The sequence below is a fragment of the Achroia grisella genome, unplaced genomic scaffold (genome assembly GCF_030625045.1).
Source record: "Achroia grisella isolate CSIRO2021 unplaced genomic scaffold, CSIRO_AGI_Agris_v1 utg702, whole genome shotgun sequence".
NCBI lineage: Eukaryota > Metazoa > Arthropoda > Insecta > Lepidoptera > Pyralidae > Achroia > Achroia grisella.
In genome coordinates, this window is record NW_026712999.1 from 2,498,143 (window position 1) to 2,516,526 (window position 18,384).

Consider the following 18,384-nt stretch of genomic DNA (forward strand, 5'->3'; position numbering starts at 1 on the left):
TATTGTTTGTGTCTTATTTGAACAATGTCAAATTGTCTGTTAGAGATGTAAGTAGTGAGAAGTTACTATGCGAGTAGGTACCTTAATTACAGAACAGTAGGCGTTAATATACATTGAACATTTTTGTCGCACACTTATTTATTTATTTATTTAAACTTTAATGCACAAATACAATATATAAATACATATGGCGAACTTAACTCCTAAGGGAGTTCTCTCAGAGGAACTCTACCAGTGAACCATAAGGCAAACTGAGAAGTTAGTAAGCGGCGCATTATAGATTATAAACATTTACGTAGTAACTTACAGTGTAAATTTAAAATAAATTATCTGTTAATCTAAGCAAAATTGTATCTGTATTTATACTAATTAGAACCTTAATAAAGTTTAAATGTTTAATTTGAATTAATTATGGTCAAATTTTGATCACTTGCCGACAGGGACGATGGGCTCATATTAATATATCTTCTGGTTCTTAATTATCATTCTATAATCACGTCCTAAAAGATAGTGAAATGCTATATATATTATTTTACAGATAAAACATAGAAATGTTGATAAGAAAATACCTATATAAAAGAATTTTATATCTAGATAAAAAATAAGTCAAGGTTAATTAATCTGGAGTAGGTAGGAAGAAATCTACGCCTACTTATTATCAATTATCAGGTAACTAAATATATTGCAGACTAGTTGTTACTCGTGTCGTTATCCGAGTGCAATATATTTTTTTATTTATATTTTTGAAATAAAATTAGCCTAAGTTAATTTAACCTTTTAACATTAGCGCGTGAAAATCCCGTCAACCAGTCTGGCCTTTTTGGAGATTAGCAAGAATAAACAGACAGACAGATAAAACTTTATAAATTAAAATTACAGATGTAGGTACCGTATATACTTTAATATGCGTTTCAAGAAAAGCTGTTAATTTGAAATTACAAACAGACACTTCAATTTTATTTATTTGTATAGATTCTTTCGGATATTGAATAAAATTTTCCACCAGACCACCTACATTTTTTTATAGGTACAAGAACGATCAACTACGAACGTGAAGATTAAAGTTAGGTGGCCCATAAAGAATTAACATCGAATGGCTGGGCGTATAATCCCGTATCTGACTAATGCCTCACATAGGGTCTTGTAATTCACAATGTGAGTACATTCTTCAGTAGAGCTAACGAGTCGTAGGCTCGATGGCTCAATGCAAATGTAAATATTATTCTTCGTCTATTATGTAATATGGAAATGGAATTACGATATCGCTATGAAATTCAGGGAAAGTGAAACCATTCTTGCCAGCTGGTTAATGTTTACAACTTCTTGTATCACTATTTTTATACCTTACTAGCTATACCTGCGACTTCGTCTGCGAGGAATTTAAATTTATTTTTCTAAAATTAAAGAATTTATTCAAAATAAATGTAAACTAAATTACTCCTTATTACATCAGCTACCTGCCAAAAAAAATCCCGCCAAAATCGGTTCAGTCATTTCGGAGATTATCCGAAATAAACATACAGACAGATAGACAAAAATCATAAAAAATGTTATTTTGAAGTATGTACCGTATTTATATTCATATGCATATAGTAAAAAATGGTTATTTCCATATTACAAACAAACACTCAAATTTTATTTATATGTATAGATATGGTCCAGTTCAATAGGATGATTTAGATAAGAATTGAGAAGAATCTCATTTGGTACATTGAAATTTTTAAATCAGCGTCTAACATAATGTATCTCTAACATAATGTACTCTAACATCTTATTAATATTATAAACGCAAAAGTTTGTGAGTATGGATACATGTTTGTTACACTTTCACGCAAAAACTACAGAACGGATTTGATGAAACTTTACAGTAATATAGCTACATCAGAATATATAGCCTATAAATTTCATGCAAACCGCGGGCACAGATACTTTTTAATATATGTATTAATAATCCCGTATCGTGAGTACATTCTTCAGTAGAGCCTACGACTCGTAGGCTCTACTGAAGCATAGTTATAGAAGGTGCAACAATAGTGCAATGTTCACTTATTTATTATTAAAGCCTTCTTGTATTTTAGTTGTTATATCTGTACAATATCGGCTCTTTAGCCAAAACAGTACGTCGTAACTACGTGGTGTCTAAATCGGGGAAAATCCCCACTCTTACGCCTCACGAAGCGAGAGCGCCCGGCGCGAGACTACTGTTATTAACTGTCTACTTCTAGTGTTACACACATACACTACAAATAGAAACATTAATATATGATTAGATTAAAGAGTAATGAATAGATAAGAGAAAGTTTTAAAAATGAAAAGACTAAAAAATATTTAGCGTCTATATTTATCTATTATTTATGTTTGTGTTCGTCTGGTACGGGCAGTAACAGGTGGAGAAAAATGAAATAACGAGTCCAGTGGTGGTTATGTACAAATGTATATTCTTGCGTTATTTACAATAATTGCATTGTTTAATTATAATATATAAAATATATATTAAACGTATCAGAACAGAAGCAATTAGGTCCCAATCTGACAGGCTTGTTATTTTTCGTCTCACAACGTCGCTAGGCAACGGTGTTGCCGCGCGGTATCCGTAGAATCGCCACAAATATGTTGAAGGTCAGAATGCTTCGCGCGACGTGGCAACCCTCGCTATCGTGTCTTGTAGTGCTGACGTTCGCATGTTACCGATTGCTATAATTCATGTTTTTATTCAATAATCTATTAACGATTGAGCATATTAGATTGATTGATAGGTTGAATTGTTTTCGCGGCTTTGGAGGTTCGGTGGTGTGCACACCTTATATTCGATGGTCTTGGGTTCAGATCTTGCACGATACAAATAATTGAATTCAACGGTATGAGTGTTGTATTGGTCTGGAAATTTCTTTTGCATCTATTTGAATACATTTGTATTTAAGTATTTCTAATATATTATGCTCTCCTTAGTTTAGCACTAGTAGACATTATATAGGTATAATTTCTCCCACAGATTAAAAGTCACAGGTTCTAGGCTTACTTTTTTTTAATAAGTACTTACATCGTATGTTTGATTTCGTATTGTATCTGATATTTTATTATCTAATCAAAATGACAGCATAGTCTTTAATATTTTGATCTTTATGTATTGATTTAGAATTAAGTCTATACATTGCACCGATTAATAACGTTATTGTTTTATGATATATATCTGTGAATTCTGCAATCTTTCCAGAATAACATTTTTTATGGCTTTTATTTAATGTATTGCAGCTACTTGATTATATATTATTAAACTAACTGGTAGTTTGATTTGAATTAAAATAAATTCTACTAATAAATTCTGAGGCCTCTACTCCTCTTATCAGCAAATTTAGGCACGAGCAAAAAGGAGATGATAGATCATAATAAATTATATTAGATGAGTGCTGATTAGATTAGATGACTTTGAAACTGTTCAGTCTCTAACAAACAGTTTTTATTAATTCAATCACCCAGATTTGTAATATAACTATGTCGATACGGATATTTCTTTTTAGTTTAAGAAAGTTGTTATTATTATTATTTATTATTATTAAGGTTGTTATTCACCCAATATAAGCCAATAAGGTCAGATATTGATACAAAAGTAGTAATTATAGACTAATTTCAATTTTATTCAATTTTATTTATTGAGGGTTTTGGGTTATTGTTAAGACCTGTAAATGTAAGATCCTAACAACTTAAACAGTAAGCAACTGATGGGTTTTCTCGAACAATATGAAGTTTTACCATCTGAAGAGTATGGTTTAAGAATTGAGATATATTAAATGTATAATTACTGCCATAATATTATACATTTCTGTTGTTTACGAATATAATATTATCTGGAACTTACCGTGCGCTAACTTTTTATATTATAATACCTTCTGTTGCGGGTTCGATGTCGATAACGGGGTCACCACTGTTGCGGGTGAATGAATACGATGTTGGTGGTCGAGACGATGTATATTACAGATGGTAATAAACTGACAATGTGTACATAGAAATAATGACCTTATATACAAAATAACAATAGTAAATAAAATGTAAGGTGACACAGTTTAGACACAGCAGTGCTTAGTAGACAATATATTTATTATTTTGATGTATCTAGGTAACTGCGTCCCACACCTTCAAATAAGACACTATACTGGTTTCTTCATACTGCAATCGCTAACATACCTGTATTTCTATTTAAAACATAGTTCTGTATTCAGTATATTTCAGATTTTAGACATTTTTTTAATCACCCATCCATTACAAATTGAAAATTAAATATAATTGTCGATTAAATAAATTTATGTTTATTATATTGAAGTCATGATTATTTCTATTTATCTAGATTATTAAAACTATTTTGGAATAATTTGTTATCAAACAAATTAATTTTTTAAATTATTAAGTGATAGATATTGTTGTCTGCGGCTGGCTTCACCAGATGCTAGGGGGCCAATGCAGATGGCACTTCCAACCCATGAAGGACTTATGCAGCGGCTGAAGGCTAACTTCCGTCTGACGGATGGGATTTTAAACTGAGGGCACCGCTAGGGGTTCAAAACTCGACTCGGGTCGTTGTAATTTGGATCCCCGATGAATGGGACGGGAATCGATCGGAGGGGCAAAATTACTACTGTAAAATACTGCTGATATATTTAACCGAAAATTATGGTAAAAAACTTGAATAATTACGCCATTCAGGATTATAAAACAATGATAAAAACATTTTATTGTGTCCTTCTTATTTAATATGATATGTAAAATGTACATGTAGTAGGTAGTATGTGTAGTAATATGCAGTAATATGAATGATAGTTGAAAAAAAAAAATATTACGTTATAAAGGAGTTGTTACTAAAAATGTTATTTATTTACTTTTTTTTTCAATCAGAAATAATTCTTATTTTCTAATTTCTATAACAAATACATTCATTTATACGCCTAGAGGATTGTTAAGCCATGGATACACTCTGGGGCATGGAGCGCAGGCAGGCATCCAGTAGTCGTAGTCCTCCTGGAAAAATGAAAACAAAACTAGAACTTAATAAACAACAAATTTATTGTTTGATTGTTATCAAACAACATCACTAGTAGTGGTCGGGCCGTGTCGGTTTTAGTCGACTCCTTTCCTATTGCCTCAACGAGGACACTGCATGCATATTCTATTTATTTGTAAAACACTATACTTTATAGTTTTAAAATCCACTGTATTCCAATATTCGTAATTAGTGAAGGTCAAAAGAAGTCTTCGAGCCGGCCGGTGTTCGGTAACGCTCGAACACTTATAGTGAAACTGCACTGCATATTTAACTAATATACAACAAACAAAACAAATATTTCCTCAAGAGTACATCCTACAATAATCTATAGGTATGTAATAAGAAGACTTCGCCCCTACAATTTGGGTTCATGTTCATATGCTCTTTTATATGCCGTAGCATATAAAAGAGCACGGCATATAAAAGAGCATATGAACATACCTCTTGGATTGTGGGTATATGGAATAACCATATGATCTTATATGATTACAAACCTTATGGTCAGATTGTAAGGGTCCGCAACTTTGTGCCGAGCATGTAGTCGGGACGAAAGTGTTGCATGGTTGCTGTCTGTACTCGTTCACCGGCACAGGATTCTTTACCCACTCGATTACATCACGACTGTTGACCTGAAATATATAATTATTGTAAACAAATTGTTCACTGGAGACGGTTTCGGTGGTCTAGTGGTTTAGCACACCGCTTTGATTCCGATGGCTGCTGGTTCGATTCCTCACACGGTGCAAACATTTGTATTCATGAGTATGATTGTTTGTATCTATCTGCGTGTTTTCTATGTATCCAAAACACAAGCTCAGCTTGCCGTGGGACTAGATGGCGGTGTGTTAATTGTCCAGGATTATTTATTATTTTTTAAAAAATATGTATGTTATTTAATTACATAACGTGTTGAATTTGTTACCAACCAAAAATGCGTCATTGAGATTACTAATTAGATCAATGAATCTGTCGAGTGCTCTCTTCACAGCTGGATTCACGCTGAGATACCACGCGTGGATGTAATAACCGAATGGAGCTCGGTTGCCCAAGTACTGTCTCTCGAAGTTAGTTAAAATAAACTGGAACCATCCCTCTTCATCAGTCAGAGCAGGCCTGTGTTATGAAATAGAATAGGAGTATTTTTTTACTAAAATATACATAATTCAACTTCTTTGGAATAGAGATTTGTATTAACATTCGATTACAAAAAATCCGAGAAATAATGTATTTAAAATTAAAATATTACGAAAAGAAATTTAAATTCTTCCACAACATTTGTATAAAAAATAACCGAGAAGAATGTTTAAAAAAAGACGGCTCTTTTAAAATATCGAATAGAGCTAACTAATCTCTAAATAAAGCACTCCGAGTATGACGTAGCTATAATGAGTATGACGCTTTAAGTAAGACTTCAAAAATCATGCTAACAGTATCACATAAATATTTAAAGAAAGCTGAAAATCGTAATAAGGCAAGAATATCACCAATATAAGTGGGTCTCTGAACCTACATACTTAAATGCATAAACTTCTTAAGTTTTCTAACAGAAACAGCGTTGTACGAAGCTATGCCATAACTATTTTTTTTGCGGAATCATTTAAGAAATTAAGATATATCTCTAAGTTTACTATCAGATATAATTACTTTTTTAAATGCGTAAGGTATATACAATATTATAATTAATATTAAATGTAATTTGACATCATCATCATTAAAAAAATTGCCATTTTACAAGTACAGTTTTTGTAGTTTCTTTAGAAAATTGTAGATTATAAATATTTATATTAATAAATAATTATTTTCTTATGGAAATAGTTTATGTAACTGGTAAGATTTTTGATCAAACCAATAATATAAAAATTAATAAAAGCGATATGTTTTTCAGATGAAGTATTCACAAACCGAGATATACATGCTAACGATTTTAATAATTTCAATATAATATCTTAAAATACTTACGGTGTAGGGCAGTTGTCAACCATTGGGCATGGGTTATTATTTAAATCTCTCCAGGTAAGCATAGGGAGTACCCACACGCCAGGAATTGAAGCTGTAGGGCATGGTTCTATAACACAGTCTTGGGTTGAAGCATAATCCAGAGTGTACGGCCAGAAACCAGGTTCAATATTAGTGATAGAGAGCCAAGTGTGGTCGTAAAGCAAACCGTTATCAGCTAGCATCTGATAAGTGGAATTTCCTCCCATTTGGAGGAAGGGAACGCGTATACCTGAGGAGTGTTTAGAAGTTAGTATGACATTTAATCTTATTTTAAAATATTAAAAATATATTATTAATAGTTGAGTATTAACCAGATAACGTATAACCATAATAAGCAGTAGTATTTATCGACTTTTATTGTATTGTATATAATCATCATCTTAGCCCAGAAGATGTCAACTGCTGAATTAAGGCCTCCCCCTAACTATTGTATATAATACAATAAAAATCGTAAAAGTTGTACAATATAGCCGTTATGTTGAAGGAATATGCTGAACTGAAGATTAAGTTGTTCTTTGATTCTGTTAATATCTTTATTACCAGAACTAAAGACTTGTCCTGATTGAAGACATATTAATTGTCTTAATAAAGATCATCTTTATCACAATTGGGTCCATTATAAAAAGATTCATAATTCCATAATACCCTCCCTATGACTTGCAGATAATGTCTAGCACATTATAGTGATAATGTCGGGCGCAATGTATGTGTATATGTAAACGATATAAAATATAACCTTTATATTATTACTGTACTTTATGGAATTCATGAAAAAGGTAAAACATTAAATTAATTAAAAATTGATAATAACCATTTATACTCTCGTAGGGAATATTTGCGAAGTGTGACATTTGACCTATTTGGTCCGCAAACTCTCTCTCCAAAGTTTCCACTGTTGCTTCTTCCCAGTATTCCATTGGCTCCTGGTGGCTAATCGAATGTAGAGCGATCTCGAAACCTTGGTTGTACAATTCATTGGTGAATACATAATTGTTGTATTCGTGATTAATGTAGAAGGTAAAACCGGAACGGCAACTGTCCGAATTATTACGTCCGTATAATATCTCTCTGTATGTTTCCATATTTATGGAATTTATATTATCATCGAAGGTAACGAGAACGAACTGAAAAAAGACACACTGTTGAAAATTTATAAAAACTAAATATTTCATAATAGATATTCTAAATGTCAAACACTGTTTTGTTTTTCACGATTGTTTGTAATTATACATATTATATAAATGGGAATTTAACGCGATAATATTATTAAAGAGCTCTCGTTATTTTGACGCTGTTAAAACATGTCCTGGTGAAGGGTCAATTGGTGGTAAAATTATGTAATATCCTGTTTATATGTTGTGTGTGACAATATTAGGAGTCCTAAAAGAAATCCAGCATTAAGTCTACGAGTCCAAAAGACAGTTATTCGATTATTGTTTTTCTTTGAAATAATTTAATTTAAATTGCAGCAAATTTAAGATATCAGTAAATGTATTCGATAACTAACCCAGCGAAATCCTATTCGCCTCCTAATCGTGTGTCAAAGTTCAATATCTACTATAAAATTTATCAGAAAACCAATAAATACCTGCCATAGAAAATCTTTACTGTTTTTTTGATATTACGATACAATACAATATTTTTTGTTTCTTTTTGCGGTGACTAAATATACAAACATGACGATTTTTCGACACACAAACAAGCGACTTACAAATGTCCATGCTCGTAACGCTGTTATAATATGAATTAAATTATAATGATGCCCAATCAATAGAATATTTAAACTGTAAAATATTAATAAAACCTGTGGTGTATCTCTCGGTTGCAAGCCTCCAGGAATGCCTGAAGATGAACATCTACAATCTGGCAATTGACATAGTTGTTCGTTACATGGTTCAGCAAAAGGCAGCTCATTGCAAGCTACCGACGCGAACACCAGACAAATCACTGCTAACCACTTCATTGTTACTCGTGCAGACTTCCAAGAAAATGGTCGTTAACTATCGCATCCTACCATTTTATATAATTTATCATTATCTTTTAATTTTTGCCTTTCAATCATATTTTTTCTCGACATCACATCAATAAGATTTAAGATAACTTATCTATCGATTAACGTGATTTCTTATCTTGTGCAATACATTGGGCTAAATAATCAGTAATCACTGTACGCTGAAATAATATTTTATACAATTTACTAAAAAATATCAACCTAATACATCATCTTAATATGTTGCGAAATTAAAAAAAATATATAATCAGTTGTAGGGAATGAAATAGTTACAGTTGTAGTTATCGAAACTCGTAAAATTTATTTGTACATTTTACGTAAACGAGAAATCATGAGTGTATCGGGAACTTTTAAATAATATTGTATTATGCTAATACAACATTTTTTGAGAGCTCGAGATATTATAAATGCGAAAGTTTGTGAGTATGAAAGGATGTTTGTTACTCTTTCACGCAGAAACGGATTTTGTTGAAACTTTACAGAGACATATCTTCTACATCAGAATAACACATAGGTTCTAAATGTCATGCGAGTGAAAGCGCGGGCACAGCTAGTTGTAAATAAAGTTTAAAACTGTGTGGATTAATATTGATAATATTGTATAATTGACACATACGTAGTAGAAGGTTCCTGTATTTGTCTTAGAGGTTTCCCTTTAGGAAATATTTGTAATAGAACTGGATTAATAATTAAGCTAAATATAATAAAAGCAATGTAAGTTTATATAAATTTAGTGTAGTTTTATTTGATTTCTTTTAATGTTGAGCAATATTCTGATATATAACTACACCAATCAGAGGTGAGCAACATAGTTTGTCGGTTTTGATTTAATTATTATAGAATTCTGATGTTTACAATTGAATTAAGTGTACCCGTATAGTTATTCAATATAATTATTTATCAACTTGCGTATTCCTATATTAGGGATTGATTCGTGCTCTTCATGTAGTTCTTCAGATTTTAATTATTTCTTTTTAATTGTGACATTAATATAATTTCCTTCACTAGACCTTAAGTTGTTGGCGCTTAATTTGATAACAATTTATTTATAGCATATCTTATCTTTCTAATAATATTCAGTCATCCAATGTAGATATAGAAATAAATATAGGTGATGACTTAAATCAAAAAGTTATATATATGTACTTGTAAATAATTAAATAATGTGATAAGTATATTAATTAAAAGTATATTAATCTGATTGCGTCGTTGTGCCGCCTTTGTTTTCAGATTTTCATTCATCATCATCATCATCATCATTCAGTCCATCTCCACGACGGTTGTTCCTGCGCTGCTCGCAACCAGCGCTTTCCAGCGATCTTGACCAGATCGTCGGTCCTCCTTGTCGGAGTCCTTCCCATGCTGTGTCTTCCAGTCCGCGGCCGCAACTCGAAGACTTTACTACCCCAACGCCCATCTGACCTATGAGCTATGTGCTCCGCCTATTGTATAGAACAAGAGATATTCATAATTATACTATTTTATGACCTTAACAGTGTAGCGGTTTATTACATTAATTCTTATTCTAATGCTTCGTCGTTCTATCCCTACACAAACTATCAGGAAGTTACAGCACAATCAGTGAAATATGTTATCTGTGCATTAAAACCGGTCTATTGGATATTGGTCAGCGTTAGGTAACTTGTACTTTACCTGTGCTTATGATAAGCTAAGCCAGCAACTACTACAATTTTATTTATATGAACTTTATAATATTATTTCTTAGATTTGATTATTATCTCAATGAACAATAATCGACGGCCTCGGTGGTCTAGCGGTTTAGCACACCGCCTTCCTTCTAATGGTTGCGGGTTCGATTCATCACACCCATACCAACGGTGTTGTCTATGTATATTATGTATGTATTTACAAAATATCTAAGTATTTATACCAGTTGCCTAGTACCCATAACACAAGCTCTGCTTACCGTGCGACTAGATGGCGCTGTGTTAATTGTCCAAGGTTATTAGTATTATTGTATATTATAATTATCATTATTGTTAATTTGACTGGTTAGATTGTTTTTATCACATATTATCTTCTTAAAATAATATAAATAGTTATTTGTTTTAAATTGATTACGTTATGATTTTTAGTATCTAAATGTTACTTGAATAATCTTATATTTCAAAGTATATTTTTTTCACTTACTTCTTTTTGTTATTTCTATTACCAGATTTGGCTTTCTTGTAACGAAAGTTTTATAGAGTATACTTAAGGATGTGTATTACCATCAGAGTTCACCGCGTCAACGAAATTAATTAGTAGAAAAATTTGAATCCAATTGTATGAATAAATAACATTATCTAATAACATTTTTATACAGTAATAGCTAATACTGGTAGGCCCTACATTATCTCTGTATCTGTATATTGTAATATACTAACATAGTTTTATAAGTTGTTTACTAACACATTATGGATGTAATCCGAATTAAATAAATAAATAAATGAAAATTATCCACGATTTAATTGAATGATAAATTTGTATTTTATTATCATGTTCAATCTTATTTGAAAAGCTGAGATTCTTGTCAGTTCTTGACTTTTCTATTCAAGAAGAACTGTATTCTGAACTGTGGGTCATCATTATCATTTCAGCTCCAGAGACGTCAACTGCAGAACACTGAAGGCCACAAATCTTCCAAAAATCTCCATAACGATCGGTACTACGCTGCTCACTTCTAACGCTTCCTTCCAGCGATCTTGATTCGAGATCGTCATTTCACCTTGTTGAACTAAGGGTAGAATCGTTTTATTATAAGTGACTGTAATAGAACTACAATAATAAATAATTATTGGAAGCAGTCTTGAAGTTAACGAATATAGTCACAAAAACTTACTCTTCATTTCTCAACGTCGGAGACGTTGGCAAAATCGACGACCTCATTAGGGTGGAAGCCTTTTATATTAAAAGAAGAAAAAAATACTTTTATTTGTTTTGAAATAAATTTTATACTACCTATTCGACGTGTACAACATATTAATATTATTAAATCCTCATTAATAATATTAATATGTTGTACACCTGCAATAGAATTTTTTTATGTGTTAATCTATTTTGTATTTCGATATTCTCTACTTAGGTAATAAATTGCACCGCCTTCAGGGGTAGTCTGAGCAACGCGACGGTTGATTGGTAGAAAATGCTATCAGGCATTCAATTCAAGTCCGCCATATACACAATTTTGCGTGCAAAAGAATAAATAAATAGAATATAGACAACAAGTTTGTGGTCTCAATAATTCAATATTACGTTACCGACTAATCCTGTAGTAGTCGTAAATGGCATACTAAGCCGCTAGCACTGCAACATTAGGTACTAAAAACTAATTGATCCCGCGTTATATTGTTTGCGAAAGCGATTTTTATTCATACAAAAATAAGTATATATCATTTATAACAAAGTATCACAACTCTACAACTCTATTATTTGGTATTCAATCAAAAGTAGCCGACGTTCTTGATTAGTAGAATGGCAAGTCTTGCAAATTAACTGTGTAACGAAAAACAAAGCAAGTATTCGATTTCATTCATAAAAAATGTCCTAATTCCTGTTATGATAGGGTTGGTGACAGATGATGTTAGGGTTGATTCTTTCGGTGTTATTGTATTTTTATATAACAAATTTGTAACGTACCGTTTTTCTTGGAAAAATTATATGGTTTCAGGGAAAGTTGTAGAACAAAAGGTGTTCGTTTTATAGATACTTAAAATTCTTGCGGTTTGGTGTAACTTTTCAGAGTAACCCCAGTAAGTTGTATACTACGAGTATGTCCTTTTTATTGAACTTTGTTTAATTTTATACTGTCGTAGCATGCTTTTCAATATTTTTATAACAACATCTTATTCGCATTTCATATTTTCAATTTTACTTTAGTATTCAATTGTATTGTTCTAAATATACGTATACTGCTTGTAATTGAACCTATATAATGATCTATAATAATTATTAATAATACTAATAGATCTATTTTGAATTTAACTACCTATCAACTGCTTACTGTCAAACTATGGAATGCATTATCCAATAAATATTTATTTTATCTATCTAAATAAATAAAGAACTCCTCTAACAATTCATATTTAGGGGCAAATATTCAGACTAATCAAACGAACCATACAAAGATCCAATAAAAAAAACAAGTAAATTAACATTTAAATATGTCCTCCTTATTTAATTAGAAATATAATACGATTACAATAATTTAGATATTTGTCACGAAAAACATGTCATGTTTAAGGAATTTTGAAACTTTTTCAATCAGAATAAACATTATTTCTACAACAAATTAATGATAAAGTAATTAATATCAAAACACATTTATACGCCGAGAGGATTGTTAAGCCATGGATACACTCTGGGGCATGGGGCGCAGCCTTGCAACCAATAGTCGTAGTCCTCCTGGAAATAAAATAAAAAGGAAAATTAGAAATTAATAAAGAACCACTATTTTGAGTACTAAGAAGATTCACTGTTTGAATCTTTACCAGAATTTGTAAATTACAAAAATTTACATACATATTAAGTTGATCATAGAGTACTTTATTACTTGTGTATCTACCACCAATTGTTATCTATGTACCATAAATAAAAAAATAACCTATGTATGCAATAATTTAGTAAGTATTATGTATTAATTTTTGCTTTATTAACATATGTAATCATTAAAATAAAGTTTTAGATTGCATTTAGTATTCGGAAAACATCACAAAGGTTCATCTTGTTTACAGTAATATTAATAAGTATTGACTTGAAATGTGTGCGTTATTGCCCAGGATTCAGTATCTATGGACCAGAGATCCAATGTGCATGTACCAAAAACATTTCATAGATTAGTGTATATTTCTATGCAATTCCCGGTAATTGAAAACACAAACATGTAACAAGGAAAATGATATAAACATATGATGATTGCTCTATACCAGACTCTTAGGAGTAAAATGTCATGAAATGAAGACATGTCAAATATTTCGTGCTCTACAACGTCTACGATAGTTGTTACATGATGCCTTTTCTAAATATCATGTAATAATCGACGGAAAATAAATGTATGTGATTTTAATTTCAAATAATCATATATCATCAATCAACAACCTTGTGTTCAGCTTGTATGGGCCCACAACTTTGTGCTGCGCATGTAGTCGGGACAAAAGTGTTGCATGGTTGCTGTCTGTACTCGTTCACCGGCACAGGATTCTGTACCCACTCGATTACATCACGGCTGTTGACCTGAAACATACAATTAATGTATTTTTTCATAAAATTATGTACCTTATTAAGTGAGTATTCATATTGAATTTATAACTAACCAAAAATGCGTCATTGAGATTATTAATTAGATCCAGGAATCTGTCAAGTGCTCTCTCCACAGCTGGATTGACGCTGAGATACCACGCGTGGATGTAAAAACCGAATGGAGCTCGGTTGCCCAAGTACTGTCTCTCGAAGTTAGATACAATGAACTGGAACCAGCCTTCTTCATCAGTAAGGTCAGGCCTGGATAGAATAGTAACAACAAAATATAAGTATAAAACTAACTATTTGAATCTGGGATAACTAGATTAATTAAAACACTTTTGAATCATATTTTTTCTGTTTTTACAATCACATTTATATTGTAGACACGGTTGTCGTCACAGGTGCACTGTCAGTCCAGTACAATAGAACTAGTTCAACCATTAGTACTTTAACCATTCCATACTACAAGAATAGTTTTTAGTGGATATATGAATCCAGTTCAGTGCGAAGTTTTGCAGACTAATTTATGGTGAATACTCGTGAGATATGTAAAATAATTTGTACTCATAAAATGGGATGAATGTTGATCGACGAGTATCATTACACGATTTAATACTATTTCTCAATGTTAGTTCGTAATATTTCATTTACAGTATTATCATTATTAGATTAAAACACTTACGCTGTTGGGCAGTTGTCAACCATCGGGCATGGAATATCATTTAAATCTCTCCAGGTAAGCATAGGGAGTACCCACACACCAGGAATTGAAGCTGTAGGGCATGGTTCTATAACACAATCTTGAGTTGAAGCGTGTTCAAGAGTGTATGGCCATATAGCAGGTTCGATGTTGGTAATAGTAAGCCAAGTGTGGTCATAAAGTAAGCCATTTTCGGCCATCATCTGATAACTGGAGTTGCCTCCCAGCTGGAGGAAGGGAATACGCATACCTAAAAAGGGAAGAGAAGTAATTAAATATATCAGTAATAACAATGAGTTAAAAATTATAAAATAGCATTTTTGTACTGTACGAGTAGTGGAAAATTGTATGAATTAAATACTAATCGGATACTATTATGGTAATTTATTATGTACTATTAGGTAGGCTATATTAGCATGTAACAACAGCCGGGTAATTTAATGTTTTGAAATGATGTTCAACAATTAGAAGTTTTCTTGCGTGACTGCAGCATGGGGTTATATAAGAACCCTTCTTTCTTATTTTTATACTAAGTTTTCTTGAAAGTCGGCAACGCGCACTTGACATCCCTGGTATCTCAGACCTCCATAGGTTGCGTAATCGTAAACTGGTAACCGTTTACCATCATTTGGGGTGTATGCACGTTTGCCATCATCATCGTACAAAATAACACCCCAGACGATCCAGGACACACCGTACTGGCGAAGATTGACCAGATGGACTGACCCCAAGTAAATAGGACTAAAGCGAGACAAATGAAGAAGCAGTTAGCCCATCGTGATGAAATAACTAGTAATTAACCACGATGATTTTCAAGGTTAACTGATTTAGCGTCGATCTGGCTGATACATTGCTAGAAATAAGGTCACTAGTAACCCATTACTAACAATTTGGATTGAACACAGAAATAATATCAATTTTATATATAACACAAAATAGATAATCACCATCTATACTATCGTAGGGAATATTTGCGAAGTGTGACATTTGTAGTATCTGGTCCCCAAATTCTCTCGTCATAGTTTCAACAGAGGCTTCTTCCCAGTAAGACATAGGCTCCTGATGAGTGATTGAATGTAGGGCGATCTCGAAGCCTTGGTTGTAAAGTTCATTGACGAATACATAATTGTTGTATTCATGATTAATGTAGAAGGTAAAACCAGAGGGGCAATTGTCCGAATTTCTACGATTGTATAATATATCTCTGTAGGTTTCAATATTTACATGATTTATGTTGTCATCGAAGGTGACGAGAACGAACTGAAAATAAACACACAATGATGTAACTGTGTCAAAAATACTGTTATCGTCTTTAAATCTTACGATATAGATACGAGTATTATTAGATAGAAAAACATTATTTTAAGTGTCAATAACAATCTATGCTTTAGTCCTCCTTGGACTTCAAGAAGTACTAAGTAGCTATTAATCGATTTTCGATTATTCGATGCTAATCATTTTTTTATTTCGCTTGTTTTTACTTAAATAAAATCGGTTATAAACACAATAAATTTTTAAATTAAATTGAAATGTAGTAAACTTACTGCATAAAATTTGCATTGTAGTATTTTTATGTATTAATAGTATTAACAGGTAATTTTTATTATTTTATTTTGTCAACAAAAAAATATTTTTTAAAAATAGAAAATAATATTAATGTGTATGTAGCACGTTACATGTTTTTTTATGAATCCGATTGTAAGCGGCTTTCGTCGCCTATATACAAGAAAAGCGTGGTGCTTTCCATGTATCTTGCCTATATATATACGCGAACTGTCGTTGCCTATCCAGAGGAATAAACTAGTTCCTTCCTACTCTGTAATATCTCTACCACCAAAACACGTCATATAAAGCAAGCTATTTGGCTGAAGTGATTGATGTTGATGATTTTTACAAAATCTACATCGGTACATCGGTAAATAAATTTTCGTGAATATTATATACCTGTGGTGTGTCTCTAGCTTCCAGGCCTCCAGGAATTACTGTAGATGAGCACCTACAGTCTGGTAATTGACAGGTTTGTTCGTTACATGGCTCAGCATACGGCAGATCGTCGCAAGCCACCAATGCGAACAACAGACAAATCACTGCACACCACTTCATTATTCCTCGCACAGACTTCTCATTAGGAAATGGCCAGCAACTATCGCATCCGAGCCTTTTATATTTAATTTATCATTATCTTTCCATTTTTGTTTTTAAATTATATTTTTTCTCGTGATTAAATCATGATTACTGGAAGTGCAACTAATAAGATTTAAGGTATCTTATCTGAAGATAAGCTCGATTTCCTCCTAATTTCAAATTATTTGGTATTATACATGTAATAGTTTATAAATAACACATGTTAAAATATTATATACAGGAATAAACACTTATCTATTTGTACTTGTCAATTTACGTTTATATTAGTCTATCGTCATTTGTTTGGGCCATTGTAAGCTGAAAGAAGATTATTCACATTTTTTAAAAGTCTAAAGTGAAAATAACGTGTATATTACATTTTATTAATTTCGGTGTTATTTTTCTGTAGTGCATGTGATTTGTACGTGTTTCTCAATGAAGAGTCAGTCAGAAATATATCATAATAATGTGTTGGTTAAGTGATATTCTTCGTTTCTTTTAGGGTAGGACGGGCGTTACGTGTATTCAGTTAATTACATATCGGTATCGGCTAGTAAAACGACACCGGCGACAGATGCGACCAAGAATTAAAAAACAATTAAGCATTAAGTCAAACAAACTCGTACGTTGTTACAATAAGTTCCACAGATACTTGAAGAAGAAGAATGTTTGCCGTGGTTATCTTGAAGCACAAGAAACGGTCAACAAATTGCAATCCTGGAGAACAATGCGTTCCTATCGTACCCAAAACTTCAGAACAGTAAGGATACCCTAAGAAGCTAGGAAGATTAGAAAGCTTGTATGTTTCTATCCAGAGCTTGGCTGGTTACTCTTTTAGACTGGGCTGAGTGTTTGCTAAAAGCTCCTGCATTCTATTGAAATTTAATGGAATAATTATTTCATTATTTTGTTTATTCAATTTATTTAAAATAATAAATTAAACTACATAATTTAAAAAGCATTATTTATTAAGCAATAGTATTAGATAATATAATAGGTTCTCTCGAAAGGGACAATGTCCGGCACAAGGTAAAGTGGCAAAAAATAATTTGGTTTTTAAATTATTTTTTACCCACCTTGTATGGTACCTTCTAGTACATTTTTTTACCATAAATAATAGTTACTACACTATAGTATACATAAATTCATTTTATAATGCTTAATTTGATAATATTTTGTTTATATTTTGTTTTTATGACGAGCATATTTTATCTCTCTGTAGTATATATAATTGCTGCCGAGCTGTAGGCTACCAACGGGGTCACAGGTGGCGGA

The 18,384-nt window shown here is 32.0% G+C and overlaps 2 protein-coding genes across 2 annotated transcripts; both read right to left on the reverse strand.

The window, feature by feature from the left end:
- Positions 1–4,929: 4,929 nt before the first annotated feature.
- LOC131850142 (chitin deacetylase 8-like) lies at positions 4,930–8,996 on the reverse strand. The gene is made up of 6 exons (XM_059200314.1): positions 8,838–8,996; positions 7,845–8,157; positions 6,995–7,262; positions 5,962–6,148; positions 5,530–5,664; positions 4,930–5,007 (listed from the first exon to the last, which is right to left on the reverse strand). The coding sequence occupies exons 1-6, from the start codon at positions 8,994–8,996 to the stop codon at positions 4,930–4,932; spliced, it is 1,140 nt and encodes a 379-aa protein (XP_059056297.1).
- Positions 8,997–13,358: 4,362 nt separating this feature from the next.
- LOC131850137 (chitin deacetylase 8-like) lies at positions 13,359–17,088 on the reverse strand. Its single transcript, XM_059200308.1, has 6 exons — positions 16,930–17,088; positions 15,933–16,245; positions 14,968–15,235; positions 14,357–14,543; positions 14,142–14,276; positions 13,359–13,448 (listed from the first exon to the last, which is right to left on the reverse strand). The coding sequence occupies exons 1-6, from the start codon at positions 17,086–17,088 to the stop codon at positions 13,368–13,370; spliced, it is 1,143 nt and encodes a 380-aa protein (XP_059056291.1). The 3' UTR covers positions 13,359–13,367.
- Between the last annotated feature and the right edge of the window lie 1,296 nt (positions 17,089–18,384).

Coding starts and splice junctions, on each gene's coding strand:
- LOC131850142 (XM_059200314.1), bottom strand. CDS start 8,996: ATGAAGTGGTTAGCAGTGATTTGTCTGGTGTTCGCGTCGGTAGCTTGC. Junction 8,158..8,837: donor AACCGAGAGATACACCACAG/GTTTTATTAATA, acceptor GTCTTTTTTCAG/TTCGTTCTCGTTACCTTCGA. Junction 6,149..6,994: donor GTTGACAACTGCCCTACACC/GTAAGTATTTTA, acceptor TTCATAACACAG/GCCTGCTCTGACTGATGAAG.
- LOC131850137 (XM_059200308.1), bottom strand. CDS start 17,088: ATGAAGTGGTGTGCAGTGATTTGTCTGTTGTTCGCATTGGTGGCTTGC. Junction 16,246..16,929: donor AAGCTAGAGACACACCACAG/GTATATAATATT, acceptor GTTTATTTTCAG/TTCGTTCTCGTCACCTTCGA. Junction 13,449..14,141: donor CCATACAAGCTGAACACAAG/GTTGTTGATTGA, acceptor TTTTATTTCCAG/GAGGACTACGACTATTGGTT.